The sequence below is a fragment of the Nymphaea colorata genome, chromosome 6 (genome assembly GCF_008831285.2).
Source record: "Nymphaea colorata isolate Beijing-Zhang1983 chromosome 6, ASM883128v2, whole genome shotgun sequence".
NCBI lineage: Eukaryota > Viridiplantae > Streptophyta > Magnoliopsida > Nymphaeales > Nymphaeaceae > Nymphaea > Nymphaea colorata.
Window position 1 is genome coordinate 20,195,465 of NC_045143.1, and position 19,567 is coordinate 20,215,031.

At 42.5% G+C, this 19,567-nt stretch overlaps 1 protein-coding gene across 3 annotated transcripts in view; it reads left to right on the top strand.

Moving 5' to 3' along the window:
• LOC116255467 (uncharacterized) overlaps nucleotides 1–19,567 on the top strand; it is a 95,966-nt gene that overhangs the window by 43,305 nt on the left and 33,094 nt on the right. For all 3 annotated transcript variants that reach the window (XM_031631296.2, XM_050078405.1, XM_031631297.2), the window contains 5 exons: nucleotides 15,482–15,550; nucleotides 15,686–15,853; nucleotides 15,926–15,973; nucleotides 16,065–16,206; nucleotides 18,792–18,889. In XM_031631296.2, the coding sequence (XP_031487156.1) occupies nucleotides 15,482–15,550; nucleotides 15,686–15,853; nucleotides 15,926–15,973; nucleotides 16,065–16,206; nucleotides 18,792–18,889 (525 nt within the window). The remainder of the gene's footprint in view (nucleotides 1–15,481; nucleotides 15,551–15,685; nucleotides 15,854–15,925; nucleotides 15,974–16,064; nucleotides 16,207–18,791; nucleotides 18,890–19,567) is intronic.

The following is a 19,567-nucleotide window of genomic DNA, read 5'->3' on the forward strand; positions in this document are numbered from 1 at the left end:
TAGTCAAACTCTTCCCACTTGGCTTTCAAAGCCCCATAGTACTCTGCAACAGACGAGGTCCCTTGTCGAATGCCATAGACTGTCTTCATTACTTGGTAAGTACGAATTGCGGTCTTCTTTTGGCCATACATTTGCTCGAGGACCACCCACATGTCTCTAGCAGTCTTCTTCCGAAGGATAAGGGGCTGAATATCGGCGGAAACGGAATTGACAATCCAAGTTTTCACTTGATTATCCTCAAGAAACCAAGTATGCCACACATCACTTGTTCTTGCTGGTTCGGGGTTGCTCCCATCAATATAGGCCATGCGACCACGGCCAGCAATCCCCATGGTCATAGCAGGCGACCACGAGAAATAATTATCCTTGGTGAGGCGAAGAGTGATGACCTGCATGGGAACATTCTCCGTTCTAAAAGCCCCTATTTCAGTGGGATTGGTGTTGACGGTTGACGAGGAAGAGGCTGCCATAATCACAGACCAGTAGGCAGCAAGGGCAGCAAGAAGCAATCACACGATACAACACCAAAAAACGGACAGAGAGCAGGAAACGGAACCAGGAAAAGCGGCGCGGCGCTGGGCGGGAACAGACCAGGCAGTCGGCGCGGCGCTGGGGCGGAAGCGGCAGAACGGGAACGCCGCTGGGCAGGCCGACGCTGGGCGGAAGCGGCTGCGCTAATCAGGGCGTCGCTGGGCGGAGACGGCGGAATACCAGGGTCCGGTTGTCGCTAGGCGGAGACGGCGGAATCCTGATCGGCGTTGATCAGGGCGGCGCTGGGCGGAGACGGCGGCGGGACGACAGACGACGCTCGGGCACGAGCGTCGGGCACGGGCGAGACGATGAACAGTGCCGGGCGCTTCTCCTCTAACACGGGCAAAAGACAACCAGAAACGCCGGAACTTCACGGCTCTGATACCATGTAGAGATACGAACAAGAAGAAGAGGAAGAGAAGCAATGATCACGATGTAACGTGGAAAACCCTCAACACGAGGGAGAAAAAACCACGAATGAGGAGGAGTTGGTGCCCACTAGCAGCCAGACTCTCTCTCTCTTAAGATTATCATTAACACTTAAGGATTAGGGTTACATGACTTAAGTAGAGCCCAAAACGGGCTACAAGGCGGGTCGGGTATGGATCCGGACCCGAAACCCACAATCTATCAACACCTTGGAAACAAAACAAGAATGATAGAATACCAGGTTGAGAAGATGAAGGGGCTTACCTTAGAAACAGCAATAGTAAAAATGAAAGCAAGGGATGAAACTAGGTGGAACACATCAAGAGTATGTGACTCTAGAGTATTGGTTGGTTGAAGCACAACATGACCTTGGGCCCTCAGAAAGAGAATTGGGGAGTGCTAGAGAGACTGAGTGAAGGGTGTTTTCTTCAACGCACTTCATTTTGCAAGGGAGGGCACAAATGGGAACTGTAGCTGCTGGTCGGATCTAGGGTTGGCATTGACATAACCTAGGGTGCGTATGCCCTTGGTATAGAAGCCAAACCCTCCCTCCCAACCGCACCTAGTGGGTATAGTAGTGGGAGGGAATCAAGGAGAGTCGGCACTGCCGGTTGGCGCCTTGCTAGTGGGCTTGCCGGCGAGGCATGAGTCGGTGGCAGTGAAGATGGGTCGATTATTCCACCTAAGCTTGGGCATCGGGCCGACCTGATAACGAGTCGGGCTCGGGCCGGCTTGACATCTAAAACTTGGGCCTGGGCCTGGACCGACTCGAAAAACCCGAGCCCGGCCTGATTACATTAAAAAAATATTTTTAATATTAAATGTTGAGAAAACTTACTGTTTTGCATTTGAGGTTTTTTGCATTTTGCAATTTTAGTATTAGGTAGTTTTCTGAATTTTAAAGTTTTGTTGGACTCTTTATGTAAAGGGTTAAACATAACCCTAATCATTATTATTTAAAGGAAAGGGAGCAGCCGTAACAAGTGGATTGCTCCTTACTCTCTTTCCTCCTCACGTTTTCTTCTTCTCCTTCTTCTCTACCTCTCTAAACAACATGGTATCAGAGCACATTCCTTCTTGGGACTGATCTGCCTTCCTTCATCTCCATCTCCACTCCTTTCTCATACCCATCATCTTCCCATTCCTCTACTCTACTTACTGTTTTGAGCACAACAGTTGGGTCGTGTTTGTTGGGCTCGATCTAGGGTTTTCTCAAAAAATTTCAAAACCCTAGATCGATGCCTTGTTGAAGTTGATGTGGCTGCAGTATAGTTAACTGGTCTTCAAGATGGATGGACGTCTAAATACATCACTCAAGCAGTATGGTTTATGTTTCTGTTGAGGTTGAAGTTTACAAGTCTGCCAGATCAGCAAAGATATATTGGTCTGGTATGCCTTTTTTTTGTTGATGCTGTCGGCTAGATCTGGTAAATTTTTTTTTTAAGTACCCTGCTGCTGGACCAAATTTTCTTATATCTGCATGATAGTTGGTGCTGATTACTCAAGCCTGTTGCAACATTGCAAAACTGTATATCAGTTTTCAGTTAGTTGGTTTCCTAGTATTTGACGTCCATCATCTTTTCTTGTCAATCTATGGTGGCTGCTTGCTAAAAGAGGACTTTATTTGCGATAAAGCAGAAGTATTACTATAGCAGTGGGTTTGTCGTAGGGGCTGCTAAACAACGACTGCAGGGATATTCTTCCTTGTTGGAGATTAATTTGATATCTTATTAGTCAATATTCAGACTGCCGTGGACTTTCATATTCTTCTATTTTCGAGGTTTTATCATGGCTGCCAATAAATCTTTACAACATGATAGAACTGAATCTGGAAATCAGCAAATAGAGGCTGGTGTTGAGTACAAAGCCTTCTCAAATCCATTTTCTTTTGGATTTTGATGGAGTCAACTACGATGTATGGGCTAGAACCTTCATGTTGTCAGCCGTTGGACATGGGAAGAAATATATATTGGAGGAAGATGAACCAGTTGAAAAGATTGGTAAATACGCACGGTGGGAGGAAGAAAATAGTATAATCAGTGCTTGACTTATGAATAGCACCCAGCCCCACATTGCTGCAGGACTTTGTTATTATAATACAGCTAAAGATATGTGGAATTCTCTACGGCAGACGTACTCTCAAGACAAGAACATCAACAAAATTTTACAGGTTTAGCAAGAATTGTTACAAATGCAACAAGGTGACTTGGATTTAATTGAATGCTTTACAAAGCTGAAGTTCACTTATGAAAAGATGAATTCCTTAAAACCGCCTTGTAAGCATTGTCTCAAATCTCACATGGAGCAAATGATTGTTGTTAAATTTCTTGCTGGACTATCATCAGATTATTCTGCAGCCAAGCTCAAATGCTACAGGTTCAGATTTTCCTGATCTTGATGAGGCCTTTAGCAGGCTAAGCAGATTGGCTGTTACTCTTCCTCTACCCTCAAACAACTCACAACCATCTGCTCTTGCCTCATTTGGAGGAGGACGAAGTGGACTATACTCTTCCCGTGGTAGAGGAAGAGGTCGAGGTCCAGGAGGACGTGGAAGACTTCAATGCACATATTGTGGTCGTCTTGGTCACTTAGAGGATAGGTGCTGGAACAAAGTGGGTAAGCCTAACTCATCCACAACCTCTACTGTGACACCCTCATCCACTTCTGCTCCAAACACGCAGTCTATCAGTATAGCTCCTAAGGCGAAACCCACAACTGCTTCTATAGATGCTGCATCTCTTAATCTAAGTCCGGCCGAAATTGATTTAATTATGGAGCATCGATCAAATACTATGCCTTCTACCACATCGGCATCCATAGCTATCACAAATTCAACATATTCTGCAGGTAGAACTTCTTCTAATGGTTGTTGGATAATTGATTCTGGAGCATCTAAACACTTCTGTGGAGATACTAGTATTTCAAACCTGCAAAAATTTAATCCCTTACAGTATGTTCGATTGGCGGATGGAAGGCTATCTCCGGTAGAAGGGCATGGAGATGTTCAACTCTCTCCATCTTTGCATGTTCATGATGTGCTATATACTCCTGAATTCCCAAAGAATTTGTTATCTATAAGCAAACTAACTAAAGAGATGAATTGTCGAGTTATTTTTGACCCGGGTACTTGTGTATTTCAGGACCTATCGACTGGGAGGAAGATTGGTGGAGGCCATGAGAGAGATGGAATCTACTTCTTGGATGCATCTGTTAAGGAGGCGTCATTCTTAGTCGATTCATCTTCAAGTGCGTTCCCATGGCATCTCAGATTGGGTCATCCATCCTTCCCTAAACTACGGCTGCTATGTCCTCAGATTTCTTCCACAACTTCTATCGAGTGTGAAGCTTGTCAACTAGGCAAGCATAGTGGTACTTCATTTCCATCGATTCAAAGTCAGTCTAGCCAAAATCTATTTGATTTAGTTCATGTTGATGTTTGGGGGCCTAGTCGGGTCCCAAGTCGGTTGTCGTTTCGGTATTATCTGTCCATTGTTGATGATTTCTCTCGTGTCACTTGGGTTTTTTTGATGAAAGACAGAACTGAAGCTCCTTGTATCTTGAAATCTTTCATATTGGAAATAAAAACTCAATTTAATTCTTGTGTCAAGGTTGTTCGCACTGACAATGCTCTCGAGTTCAAATCTACGTTTCTACTTGAATTCTATAAATCCCATGGTATTGTGCCACATTTTACGTGCCCTCACACATCTCAACAAAATGGTGTAGTTGAAAGAAAACATCGCCATTTGTTGGATGTTGCCCACACGATCATGATTCATTCTCATATGCCTTCCAAATTTTGGGGAGATGCAATCATGACCGCATGTTACCTAATAAATAGAATGCCATCCTCTTCCATAGACAACAAGATCCCAATTCAAATTCTCTACCCAAACAGGGCCTTGTTCTCTTTGACCCCACGTATATTTGGATGCTCATGCTTTGTACATAAACTTGGACCTAATCGAGATAAACTAGTTGCGCAAGCAAGTAAATGTGTATTTGTGGGATATTCTAGAAATCAAAAAGGATATCGATGCCTTGATCCTATAACTAATCAAGAGTTTGTCAGTGCTGATGTAACCTTTCACGAGTCTTCTCCATTCTTTCATGCAAACCCCTCATATCAACAGTCTGAGATGCCTCCTTCTGTTCCACTTCCAATCCCTCCTATTCCACTTGAGTCCCTTCCTTTTTTATCATCTCCCACTTGTCCCAATCTCTCCATTCCACGGTTTAAAGATCCTCCTCTCACATATTCAAGAAGGAATCCATCATCTAATGAGCCTGCACCATCTTGCTCTCGGGAGGTAAGTAGTTCTGAATTACATGACATACCTGAGTGTTCCCTTGATGCATCTCATCCTAATGAACTACCAATTGCACTACATAAAGGGATCAGACAATGCACAATTCATCCTCTTTCTAAATTTGTTAGTACAACTCATTTGGGAGATCATATGTGCAAATTTATTGATGCTTTGTCAGCTATTTCCATTCCTATTTCACATGAACAAGCTATGTTGGACTCTAAGTGGTACCAAGCAATGAAGGAGGAGATGGATTCTTTAATATCTCGCCACACTTGGGATCTTGTTGAACCTCCTTCTGGGGCAGATATTGTTGGCTCGAAATTGATATTTACTATCAAGTATAACTCAGATGGCACCGTTGAGCGATACAAGGCACGATTGGTAGCAAAAGGGTACACACAGACATATGGTATTGACTTCTTTGAAACTTTCTCTCCTGTGGCACGTCTAGGTACTATGCGCCTTATTATATCTGTTGCAGTTCATTATGGATGGAATATGTACTAGCTTGATGTTAAAAATGCCTTTTTGTATGAGGATCTATCTGAAGTAGTTTATATGCAGCAACCACCCGGTTTTGAGAAACAGGGGGAGTGTACCAAGGTATGTTTGTTAAAGAAGGCTATATATGGTTTGAAACAGAGTCCCAGAGCATGGTTTCAGAAGTTGTGTGATGTTGTGTCCAAGTTTGAGTTTCATAGATCTCCTTTAGATCATTCATTGTTCATAAAAAGGACCTCAAGAGGTATGGTTGTTATGGTGATATATGTGGATGACATTATTTTAACTGGTGACAGTGAACAAGAAATACAAGACACAAAAAAGTATCTCCAACAATACTTTGTTACTAAAGATCTTGGCTCTCTACGTTACTTCTTGGGGATAGAAGTAGCAAGAAGTAAAGAAGGTCTAGTCCTTTCCCAAAGAAAATATGTTCTTGATTTGCTACAAGAGACAGGTATGACTGGAATTAAACCGGCATCTATTCCTATGAATTCTCGTATTCACTTATATGATGATAAATCTGAACCTGTTGATAGCAAATCATATCGGTCTCTGATTGGAAAGCTAATATATGTAACCATTACTAGACCCGATATATCCTTTGCTGTGGGAAAACTAAGCCAGTTTATGGATAAGCCAAGAAAAGCTCATTGGGATGCAGCTATGCTATTATTGAAATTTCTAAAAGGTTCTCTTGGAAAGGGTCTATTATTTAAAAGAAGTTCTTCACTTCAGATAGAAGCTTATTCTGATGCAGATTATGCAGGTTCTATTGATGAGAGAAAGTCCACTGCGGAATTTTGTATCTTTGTTGGTGGTAACAGGTTCTATTGATGACAGAAAGTCCACTGTAACTTAGTTTCTTGGAGAAGTAAAAAGCAAGCTGTTGTTGCTCGGTCAAGTGCAGAGTCAGAATACCGAGCCATGGCCCAAACTGCCACTGAAATCACTTGGGTGAGAGCCATGTTAGAAGGTCTTGGGATACAGACAGAATTGCCTATAAAAATGCAATGTGATAATAAAGCGGCCACTTATATAGAAAATAATCCGGTTTTCCACGAACGGACCAAGCATATCGAAGTTGATTGTCATTACATTAGAGACTTGGTTCAAGTAGGAATTATTTCTACTGAATATATTGCTTCAAAAGATCAAACTGCAGATATATTTACCAAAGCTCTTCCTATATCTGATTTCATGAAATGTTGTAACAAGCTGAGCATGATAGACATCTATGCTCCAGCTTGAGGGGGAGTGTTGAAAAAACTTACTGTTTTGCATTTGAGGTTTTCTGTATTTTGCAATTTTAGTATTAGGTAGTTTTCTGAATTTTAAAGTTTTGTTGGACTCTTTATGTAAAGGGTTAAACATAACCCTAATCATTATTATTTAAAGGAAAGGGAGCAGCCGTAACAAGTGGATTGCTCCTTACTCTCTTTCCTCCTCACGTTTTCTTCTTCTCCTTCTTCTCTACCTCTCTAAACAACATAAAATAGTACATAAAAATAATTAATTATAATAAAATATCATAAAAATTAAAAAAATCATTATCGGGCCCGATCTGTGCTTATCAGGCCCACCCGGGGCAGCCCGATAACAAGTTGGGCTGGCCCGGGTCTCGTTTTTTTCTGCCCGGGCCCCTGCCCGAGTCGGGCTGGGTACCGGGTACCCGGCAGCGGCCCAGCCCGGTGCCCAGGCTTATTTCCACCCATCTCTCTCTAAACGACTGCCTTCCTCCCTCCAATGAGTATACCCACCAGGGGCAGCCACCGGCACCATTCATAGTGGGTATGGTGGTGGGAGGGAGGGAGACAGTCGAGGAAGGGAGAGAGGGGTCGAGGAGAGAGAAACAAGTAAAAAAAAAATTAAAAATTAAAAAAGAACATCACCAAGACCATACAATTGGGTGCAATCAACAACTCTTATCAACTTTCCATTTGACAAATATTTAACAAAGCCACGGTTCAGTTTCTCTCTCTTTCTCTCTCTCTCTCTCTGTATATATATATATATATATATATATATATATATATATATGATAAAACGGTTACACACTAGACTAGATGAGAATCAGATGGTGGAGATGGAGTTGCAAAACTGGATGAAGTATGAAGTGAAAAAATGTCTTATGATGATAAATGATTTAGTTTAATTTTAAACTTGAATCGGTAGTGATACTATTATATCAACATGGAAAAAGAGAAAAATGAGAAAAGGGGGAACAATAGCCCAAAAAGAGCCAAAATTTTTGTTTTTCACAGTTTTTTCCAAACTAACGTGATTTTTCTTGTTTTTTCATTTTCGTTTTTATTTGTTGATATTGCAATATTTTCAAGAATATCATGATATTTGTGACATTAATATATATAGAATTTGCTGGATGGATATATATTAATTCAAATAGTTTCAAACTGCATGTTCTTTACCTAAGCATTGCGTTCTCCACAATCTATCTTCTTCTTATCAAACTAGAAATAGCACTATTAAGTGCATGTATATATTTACCTATGTATATCATAGTCACAAAAAACACGTCTTTTTAGAAAAAAACATGATAAATTAAATTGCCATTTAAAACTAAAAAAATGCATTTTTTTAAACGTTAAAAACGAAAAAAAATCTTTTTTTGATGCGTTTTTTCGCATTTTTTCACTTTTTTATTTTTTTTCATTTTCTTCATTTTTTTAATGCCAAACAGTTTTTTTTTTCATTTTTCTATTTTTTATATGTTGCAAATCTACTTATTGTTTGATGTTTGTGTTATTAGTTTCTCACTTATTTTATTTTTCTCCATTTTTAGTTTTTTAAAATTTTTAAAAATTTACCGTATTTTTTCCATTTTTTTCAAGCTCACCATATTATACCCGAGAAAAACTTCGCCGTTTAAAACTTCGAAACGTTATTTGTGACCATTATATCTGATATCTCATATACAAATATGTATGACATTGAGGATATATACATAGAGGTATATGCAATGTAGATAGGGCGAATTATGCATTTTTATTTCAATTTATTTTCTGTATTTGTTATTGAATTCTTAATTTTAGTCAAGGTTAGACTTGACTTTGACCAAGCTAGCCAGTGGCTGCTCCAAACGGCTAGAATTGGGGCTTGCCCAATGGCTAGCCTTCCTTGATGTATGAACAAGGGGATTAACCCCCTTGCATGCACACTGTTCTTCCTTGTTTTCTTACTGAATAATACATATTCATTTTTCATCTTTGATTTCTGCCTTGGTGCACATTGAGGGTGTTTAGGTTCTTTTTATAAACTAACTATACCCCAGTTACCAAAAAGGTTTTCTCACGCTCAAGTGTATCGAGCACAACAATTCACAATGAAAAGTGAAAACTGAATATTATTCCTATAAGGTGGTCAAACAAAACTGGCTTCAAAAGCCATGGCCTTAACGTTAGGCTGATACAATATTTACAGAGATGAAGAAACAAAAGGGGCACAAAAGCTAGCTGTTGTACCTATGTTGTCAAGGCGACCAGACACTGCCTAGCATCTAGGCAGCGCCTGGCACCTAGGGAGGCCGAGATGAGCATAATCAATATAACAATACATTACGTATTAATACAAAATAAAGTACATAATAATATATACTCAATTAAGAAACTTTAATTAAAGGGAAGCAGACTTTTCACTTTCCATGGACTAGGTGTATTGGCGCCTAGGCCAGCCAAAGCGCCAACGCATATCCTCGTAGCCTAAGTGGTGGACTTAGGCAATGGGTGTGGAATCAGGCTTAGTCCACACCTAGGCGAGCCGTTAACAACATAGTGTTGGACTGAGTTCCAGCTTCCAGCGACTAGTTTAAGCTAGCTGTTGGACTGAGTTCCAACAACTAGAAAACTAGCTGCTGGAACTCTCCAACAGCTGGAAACACAGAAAAAAATAATAAAAAGTGGAAAAATAAAAGAAGTATAAAAAAATAAAATACAGTCCTATGTACATAATATATACATACATACAAGCACTTAAATACAATGATGTATGCTGAAACAGATATACATACGTATATATGTGTACTTACATATGAAGTAACACTTTTGAACCTTTGAAGATGTTTGGTTTGAACCTTAGCTCATTGTTGTTGTTGATCTACAAATTTTTGGAGCTTATGATTGCTGACTTCTTTACACTGGCATCATGTTGTAATCTGTAACTAGATTGGATTTGGGTCTATTCCCAATTACACCAATATCCAAACTGTATCAAATTAGAATTGTAGAAACACGAACCACAAGGAGAGAGCAGAGAAAGAACACACAATATACGTGGAAAACCTCATAAAGAGGTGAAAAACCACGGGGAAGCTCTGACCTAGGGGCAAACCGCAACCCTAGGAGAGAGAAAATAATACCCGCCTCGGTATCCGTGCTCCATAGGACCGGGTCCAGATATGGACCCGGTTCCCCAATACAATATATTCTAACACTCCCCCTCAAGCTTGGCATACATGTCAAACATGCCAAGCTTGCTAACATTTTTCTCAAATTGAGATGTACATAAAGACTTAGTTAAGACATCCGCAACTTGATCTTCAGACTTCATATAGGGCAGAATCAACTCCTTTGAATCTATGCGTTCCCGTATGAAGTGACGATCGATCTCCACATGTTTGGTCCTGTCATGCATGACCGGATTGTTTGCCAAGTTAATCGCAGACTTGTTGTCACAATACATCCTCATCTTCTCTTCCATTTTAACCCCAATATCTGCTAAAAGAATTTTGAGCCATAACATCTCTGTAACCCCCATAGCAACTGCCCTGTATTCAGCCTCAGCACTGGACCTGGAACAAACTTCTTGACGTTTACTTCTCCATACCACAAGGTTACCTCCAAGAAATATGCAGTATCCTGTGGTAGACCTCCTAGTATCTGTGCATCCTGCCCAGTCGGCGTCAGAGTATCCTTCAATGCTTAGTTGATCTTGTCGAGTGTAGAGTAGTCCTTTCCCTGGGTCATTCTTTAAGTATCCCAATACTCTTTCAGCACTTTTCCAATGACAATCAGTAGGGGCATGCATAAACTGACTTAACACACCCACAGCATACGTAATATCTGGGCGAGTAAGAGTGAGATAAATAAGTTTACCAACCAGACGCTGATACCTCCATTTTCCTTCCTCATCCAAGATAGTCCCAGATTTGATACTTATCCTTGTGCCAGACTCCATTGGGGTAAGAAAGGGCCTGCATCCCAGTTTACCTGTCTCTTTTAGAAGATCCAAAGTGTATTTTCTTTGGCTCATAACAAGCCCAGTCTCAGACCGCGCGATCTCAATCCCCAAGAAATACCTTAGTTTACCCAGATCTTTGAGATCGAATTCTGCAGCTAACGTTTCTTTCATCTTCCTTTTTTCCCCCTCGTCGTCACCTGTGACAATCATATCATCAACATATACAAGTAAAAGGCTCACCAGACCATTTCTCTGCTTGATGAAGAGGGTGTGATCACCATTTCCCTGTTTATACCCATTAGTCTTCATTACAACCCTTAGTCTTTCAAACCAAGCTCTAGGGGATTGCTTGAGACCATACAAAGCTTTCTTGAGATAGCAACACTTCCCGTTCCGAGCATACCCAGGCGGCATGCTCATATAGACTTCTTCCTCAAGGTGACCATTCAAGAAGGCGTTCTTAACATCAAGTTGGTCCATGCTCCACTTCTTTTGCACTGCAAGAGCTAAGATGACCCTTACGGTCTTCAGTTTCGCCACGGGAGCAAACGTCTCAAGATAGTCAATCCCATATTTCTGGCTAAACCCTTTAGCAACAAGACGAGCTTTATAGCGTTCTACAGTGCCATCAGGTTTGTACTTCACATTAAACACCCACTTGGAGCCAACTAAGTGAGTTCCCTTGGGGATATCAACAACCTCCCATGTATTGTTCTTTTCCAGGGCGTCCATCTCTTTTGTCATGGCCTGTAGCCATTTAGGATCCTTCCTTGCATCTTCCACTGACCTGGGAATAACAGCCATAGATAGAGAGGTAACAAAGCACTTGTAGTCTTTACTGAGTTTTGCATATGAAACAAATCTCTGAATAGGATGAGAAGTACATGACCTGGTGCCCTTGCGCAGAGCTATGGGAAGTTCTTCATTCATTGGACTTGGATCATCCGGGGAGGTCACAAGATTGGGAAGATTGGGATTGGTAACATCAACATCTTCCATCACATCCTTCTTCTTCCTGCTGTAAACCTGACCAAATAGGTGATCTCGAGACTGTTCTTCCACAGGGCCCCCCTCCATCTGACTGTCTCTGTCCTCACTGACAACGTCTTCCACACTTGGAGAACTCACCGTATAATCCAAGAAATCCATGAACTGAATCAATTGATGCGAAGAATACTCTTCCCTTCTGTCACCTAGACACTCCCCCTGAAGAGGATTCGCAGGAAAGTATGCCTCATGTTCATGAAAGGTCACATCCCTGGAGACATATACTCTGGAAGTGCTAGGGTCAACACACCTGTATCCCTTCTGGGTGGAGGAATATCCCAAGAAGACTACTTTGATGGACCGATGATCAAGTTTCTTGAGAGTGAGACTATGATCATGGACAAAACAAACACACCCAAACACTCGAGGGGTTAAAGGCCAGGGATTCTGAGTGGGCCACAACACAGAATAAGGGGAATGACCATCCAACACATGAGTAGGCATACGGTTGATAAGGTGAGCACTAGTGAGAAGTGCGTCCCCCCAGTACCTCTTAGGGACATGACGTTGAAACATAATTGCCCGGGTAACATTTAACAAATGACAGTTTTTTCTTTCAGCCACGCCATTCTGAGGAGGGGTGTAGCTGCAGGATGTTTCATGAATAATACCCTTGCTTCGCAAGAAGTCATCAAGGGATTGAGGGAGATACTCTCGGGCATTGTCAGTACGGAAGGCCTGAACAGTGGTCTGGAATTGAGTTTCGACAAATGCCACAAAGTTTTTGACAATGTCGGGAACTTCACTACGTTCTTTCAACAGATACACGAACGTACACCGGGAGTAGTCATCAATAAGAGTCATAAAATAGTGAAAGCCACGACAAGTGGGTACTCCCGAAGGACCCCAAACATCAGAGTGAACCAAAGCAAAAGGACGGTTGGCTTTATTGAACGAAATAGGGTACGAGGCCCTAACATGCTTAGACAACTAACACACTTCACAGGCGAAGGTGTCCAAAGAAACGGAATGAAACATCCTAGGAAACAACTTTCTAAGCAACTTGAATGGAATATGACCAAGTCTTTCGTGCCAACGCATAATGACGGATCTGGCCTCCACGCCAGGCAACTGTCCACTGGTGGCTGAAATCAAAGCAGAAGCAACTCGAACGGGCAGTCTGTAGAGCCCATCAATAGCCGAACCAATCCCAATCTTCTGCCCCGTCCCCAAGTCCTGCAGGAAACAACGATCAGCAGAGAAAATTAGATTACAGTTTAGCTCTTTGGTAATACTGCTGACAGATAACAAATTTACGGGAATATTGGGAACATGCAGGGCATTATGAAGACAATATTTGTTCAGTAATGATAAACTCCCTTTTCCAGCCACAGAGATAGAAGAACCATCAGCCATAGACACACGCTGTTGCCCAGAGGTCAACTTGTACTCTTGAAACATCGTAGGGTCCCCTGTCATATGATGAGTAGCCCCACTGTCAACAATCCAATCACCGAGAGGAGAATTACCTTGATCACTAGTAGCAACCAGGGCCTGGGCTAACTTAGCCCCCTCAGAAGTAGAAGCATCATCCTGGGTAGACAACCGACTAATGTAGGCTTGCAACTCTCTGAGTTGATATGAGGAGAGCTTGGATTTGCCAACATTGGACGACCCCGGACTAGGCTCTGGCACAGAAGAAGCACGGCGATGAGAAGGAGGACGACCTCGGACAAGACGCTTCTCAGGATGAAGATCCCAACAAAAATCAACAGAATGACCCACTTTGTTGCAATGGCTGCATCGTCGAGTAGGACGCTGCCCCGTCCCTGAAGTATGGCTCACAAAGGCTGCTGGAGAACTCCCCTGATGGGAGTCAATATGCATAATCTGGCGCCGTTGCTCCTCAGACTCAATACGGGCATACACCTCTTCGATTCCAGGAATCTCATCACAGTTAAGAATCTGGCTTCGAATGGTTTCAAACTCATCACGCAGGCCTCCAAGGAAGATAAAGGTGCGGTCCATCCATTCTTTTTCCCAATACAGGGCATGATCTACACCACATTTTCAGTCATCATTCACATGATAATCAAGTTCCTCCCATTTGGTCTTCAGGGCGGCATAGGCACGTAAAACACGCTTCTTACGACCATACATACGTGCAAGAACAGTCCACATATCATACGCCGTCGATTTACGCAAGATCAAAGGCTGAATATCTGCGGAAACCGAACTAATAATCCATACTTTAACCTGACTATCTTCCAACGCCCAGGTCGGCCATTGCGAATCAGTTTTAGAAGGTGCAGGCTTCTCCCCAGTGATATAGTGCAGGCGACCACGACTAGTAATCCCGATTTCTAGGGCAGCAGACCACGAAAGATAGTTATCCTTGTTCAGCCGAATGGAGGTGACATGAACAGGCAAGTTCTCACCCTTGGTATTGCTGCCCGTGTCGAGGGCATCATCAAGCTTGGGCATTGCTGCGTCAGCCATCGCAATCCCCAACGAAGGTCACAACCGGCAGCAGAGAGGGCACAACCCACGGCGGCGGAAACAAGACAGCCGGCGGCGGCGCAGACAAAGAGGGCAGCGGAGATAACCCAGGCGACGGCGGCAGGGCAGCGCTGGGAACGACGGCGGCGGCGTACCTGGACGGCGGAAAAACGACGGCGGCGCTGGGAGTGGCGGCGGGGACGGCGCAGTGAACGACGGCAGCAAAGACGGGGACAACACCGGCGACGGCGCTGGGAACGACGGACGGCGGCGGCGTTCGGCGCTGGGAACAGTGTCGGCGGCGGTGCTGGAAACGGCAACGGAGGCGGCACGTGAACGGCGGAAAAAACACTACTTGCACACCAACGATCTCACACGCGGTGGCTCTGATACCATGTAGAAACACGAACCACAAGGAGAGAGCAGAGAAAGAACACACAATATACGTGGAAAACCTCATAAAGAGGTGAAAAACCACGGGGAAGCTCTGACCTAGGGGCAAACCGCAACCCTAGGAGAGAGAAAATAATATTCACTTAACACTACAATTACATGTAAGTGAAGAATATATAGGAGGGAGAGAAAGAGTGCCGCCTAGGGTACCGAGCCCGCCTCGGTATCCGTGCCCCATAGGACCGGGTCCAGATATGGACCCGGTTCCCCAATACAATATATTCTAACAAGAATTATAAATGCAGGTTATTATGGCACAATCTGGGACAAGTGGAGTTGTGCTAGTTGATGCCCATTTCGTCTTCTTCTCAGGGTTGATCTCTCAGATGATATTGGAGTAAGGATTGGATTTGGATTCTTGTTGGGGGGAAAAGGATTTGGGTACACAATCCAGTCCAAATGTGCTCTATTTGCAAACCTAACCTCCACCCACATGCATATGACATAAATGGCAGCATATATTCCAATATCAGTGGCTACTTCTTTTTGTTTTCAATGCATGCATTATAATTGTTAATGAGATCACTTTGTGGAACTTCTTTAACTTTTATTTTTTATCCTGCTGTTAGCAGGGATCAACATGCATTGTTAATGCAGTTAGTGAAAGAGATATAGCTGTGTTTGCTGCAGGGATGATCCAGGTGATTACAATGCGATAGTAAGACATTTTATTTGACTTTCACTTATATTTTAAGGCAGCAATCCTTACGACAAAGAAAATTACTTTTTCTTCAGTAGATTGCTTCATGATTCTTCTGCTGCTTAATAAACAACAGGCAGGAATGAAGGGAAAGCGTTTCTTATGCCGAACTGCTGCAAGCTTTGTATCTGCCAGAATTGGAATGAAACCAAAAGCTTTAATAAATCCAAAAGCTCTTGGCATCAGTAGTAGAAATGGTGCACTCATAGTTATAGGATCATATGTTCCAAAAACCACTAAGCAGGTTAGCATGTTTCACCTTTATTTCTGAATATGTGTTGGGAAAGTTTTTTTATAATGCAAATTTCTTTTACAGGTTGAAGCACTTCAATTACAATGTGGACATTTCCTGAATATCATAGAGGTGGTTTAATTTATGAACATATGACTCCACTTCTGTTGTTATTTTGCTTGTTGCTTTTCTCTGAGTTTTTCTTCCTTTCATTTCATGATAGGTATCTGTTGATAAAATTGCCACGAAGTCTTCAAAAGAGAGAGATGAAGAGATTTCTCGGGCATCAGAAATGGTGGACGCTTTTCTCAAAACCCAGAAGGACACTTTGTTGATGACCAGTCGCCAACTAGTCACAGGAAATTGTTAGTTCCAGTCTCTATCATCCAGCTGATTTTTATATTACAGTTATCTCAATTTTTTTCTTATTGGGCATATGAAACACAAATCTTTTTAAATTTGACCGAACCATGGAAGAATAGTAGTAAGGTCACATGGAAATAATAAGATTGTAGAATTTGCTAGAACAAATGATTAAATCCACAATGAAGGTGGTCAGAAATGTTTTCATTTTATCATGAATGAAACCAACAATGCGAGTAATACTAGTGGATGAGCAAAAGTGCTAATGCTTGACATAATGCTTTCCTTTTTTCATCTTGAATGAAGCTGGCGAGTATGAGTTCTATATGTTGCATGCATTAAGGGTCTGTTTTTTAATTTTATTATATATAAACCTTAATTATACTTACTGATGCAAGTTAAGTCGCATCCCAACAGTCATGCGCCAACAAGCAAACATAAGCAAGTGATAAGTTCTCTACTTGCTCCGCTTTATAATCTATACAAGTGTGAAATATAATCACTGAGGCATAGACCATCGCCTCAAGAGGGTGCCCATGGGTAGTATTGGCCCATAAAGCCTCCAATAGGTACTTTGAGGTTGTGTAACCAAGCGATTTAAGCTTTGAGCTCTCGATTCAACAGTCACTAATACATTTTTCACTTGCTTTCTTAGTTGAAGCGTCAACCCCGCAATTAAGCTTCCCAACTTACATACTCTTTCCCAACCAACAACGTAATACGCACATCGACAATAGCATGCGCCACTTGTTCGCAACAACGGTTCTACACCTTCTCTACCATATCAAAAACTCTACCATGCTTCCTAATCGCTTCGAAAATCAACCCATCATGCTAAAAAAATAGACATACACGTGGATCCTCGTCCCTCCAAAATAGTCTTAAACCTTCTCCAAAAAGCAAAGTTGCTAGCATGCATTTTAAATCATCAAATCTTAAGTCTAGCATGCTCTATTAATAATTATACATACCCCAACAGAAAAGATTAGACAATTTAGGCTCGGTTAGGCCTCGCTTACCCCACTCTTAAAGTCCAAACTGCTGTAGTGCCCCCGGCAGCCACCCCAAATGTTCGATTGATCCCCTAGCGGCTAAAATCATACAACGTCTGTCGCCACCAATGCCTTCAATTCACTGTTATGAAGGGAAGGATGCGTCTCCAAGCTGTAATCCGATTAAACATCACCAAATAGAGTGAGAACGAGCGAAAAAGAGTTCAAGAGAGGGGTCTGTCACGAAAAGAAAGCATCCGGCAATGAGGAGCTGATGCGGCTGAAGGTGGGAAACACTCAAAGCGAAGAAAAACTGGCGGGAGAGAGAGTGTGCAGAGAGGGAGAGTGCTCGGTTGAGGGAGAGAAAAAAAACAGTGTGTGTGAGACTGGCGGTGGAGAGAGGAAGCGAACAGAGGGATGGGAGAGGGTTGCGCAGGAGGGAGGCCGTGTGGGAGAGAGGGAGAAGACTCGGGTCAGGGGGGAAAACGAACGAAAGAAATGGGGAGAGTGAGTGGAGGAGACAGGAGAGACGGGGAGAAAGCTCGAGCAGAGCGGGCCGTGGGTAGAGAGAGTGCAGACAGGGGGGGGGGAGGAAGACGGACAGAGAGAGCAAGAGAGACTGCAGAGAGAGATGCGAGCAGGGAGATGAGAGAGTGGCGAGGGGAGACAATGCAGGAGAGAAGGCGTACGAGGAAGGAGACGAGAGGGCGGGGTGGGAGGAAGAGAGGGACTCGACAGAGGGAGGGCGACAAAAAACAGCGAGAGAGGGAGGAGGAGAAGAAAGAAGAAGGAACAGACAAAGAGAGGTCAAGAGGGCTCACTTGAGTGCCGCTGCTGGCACCGCCCTTCACCTCCATCGCCACTGCCACACCTTCCACCTCTTGTTTCTCTGCGTCGTGCGAACCAGCGAGGGAATGAAGGGGGGAGAGAGCCGGCGCCGGGCTCCTGTTCACGCATGGAGCTCGGGTCCGGGTCTGGACCTGATCCAGCCCGACCTACACGACGAAAACATTACACTAATAGTGGCCTAGGGCCAGTCAACTGATGAGTGACGAGCAACTTTATTGGCTAAGTTTGGTTTTGACAATACATGCTCCAATATATGATTTCTTCTGTCACACGGGTACTGGTACGATAAGGGTACGGGTACGGGTATGCAGACACGGCAATTTTCAAAATTTTAGGATACGCGGACACGGTGAATTTTATATTCTAAAAAATTAAAAAGGATAATAAAATAAAATAAAAACATTAAATTAATAATTCACTCTTACAATCTCATACGTTATAAGAAAGAAAGTCTCATATTCTCAAACAAAACATTGTTCATCACCAATCTCATAGACTATAAGAAAGAAAGTCTCAAACAAAACAAAGAATGTCGGGTTAGTAAAGTGGTTCGGATCAGGTCTGACCCAGACCCGATCCAAAACGTATCCTGTCGTGTCCAAGTGTCGGTATCCAGGTGTCGGAGTGTCGACACCGGTACGTGGCCCATTTTGCCGTGTCCGTGTGACATAGGATTTCTTTGTTGTTATGCTTTATATTGTTTATCTGTTTGTGACAGTTGTTCAATTTTGATTTTTTTCCTGCAGCTCCTGATGAGTGCTTAGAGATTAATTTCAAGGTCAGTTTGGCATTAGTTGAAATTGTTCAGAAAATTAATACCCGTCCACGTTATATTCTTGCAAAGGTATGGAAATCATCTTCTCAATTTTCAGGGATATTTATTTCTTATAATTTCCCCATCATGATGTTGATGAATATAGAATATCATTGCATAGACCATATTGGTTACTTTTCTAAGCGTCTATCTGTATTTTCAAAGGCTCGCCTACGCCCAGGCTTACCTGGTTGCCTAGGCTAGCTATTACTAGATGGACTTGGAAATGCCTAGAACATCTCTTAGGATGCCTAGGCTCCCCTGGGCGTGCTTAGCCTAGGCTTTTTTTTTTCTCTAGCAACCTAAATTCTCATTCCTTTTCACTACTTGTTCTTGTCTTCTTCATTTTGATGCAAGTCTTTTTTTCTTCTGCTTTGTGCAGTTTTTTCCACTCCTTGTGCTGCATGCAATTTTTCACGAAAGTATGCTCACATGTGTGGGTGTGCATGCACATTTATAGGGATAGTCACAGTTACAGTTCTTATACTATTATGGATTGAATATTTATACATCATTTTAGGTTTGTAAACCCATTTTATTCTATTAAATTGGATAGAAATTTGAAGAAATAAAAACATTAACAACAGGGTCATGTGGAAATTTCAGAAATCTATATTGTGGCTCACTATTTTGCATCTGAAGCCTTCAACTTGCCCTTTGTTTTAATATTTATAAAATTTCTATGCTACTACATTGTTACCAAAATAT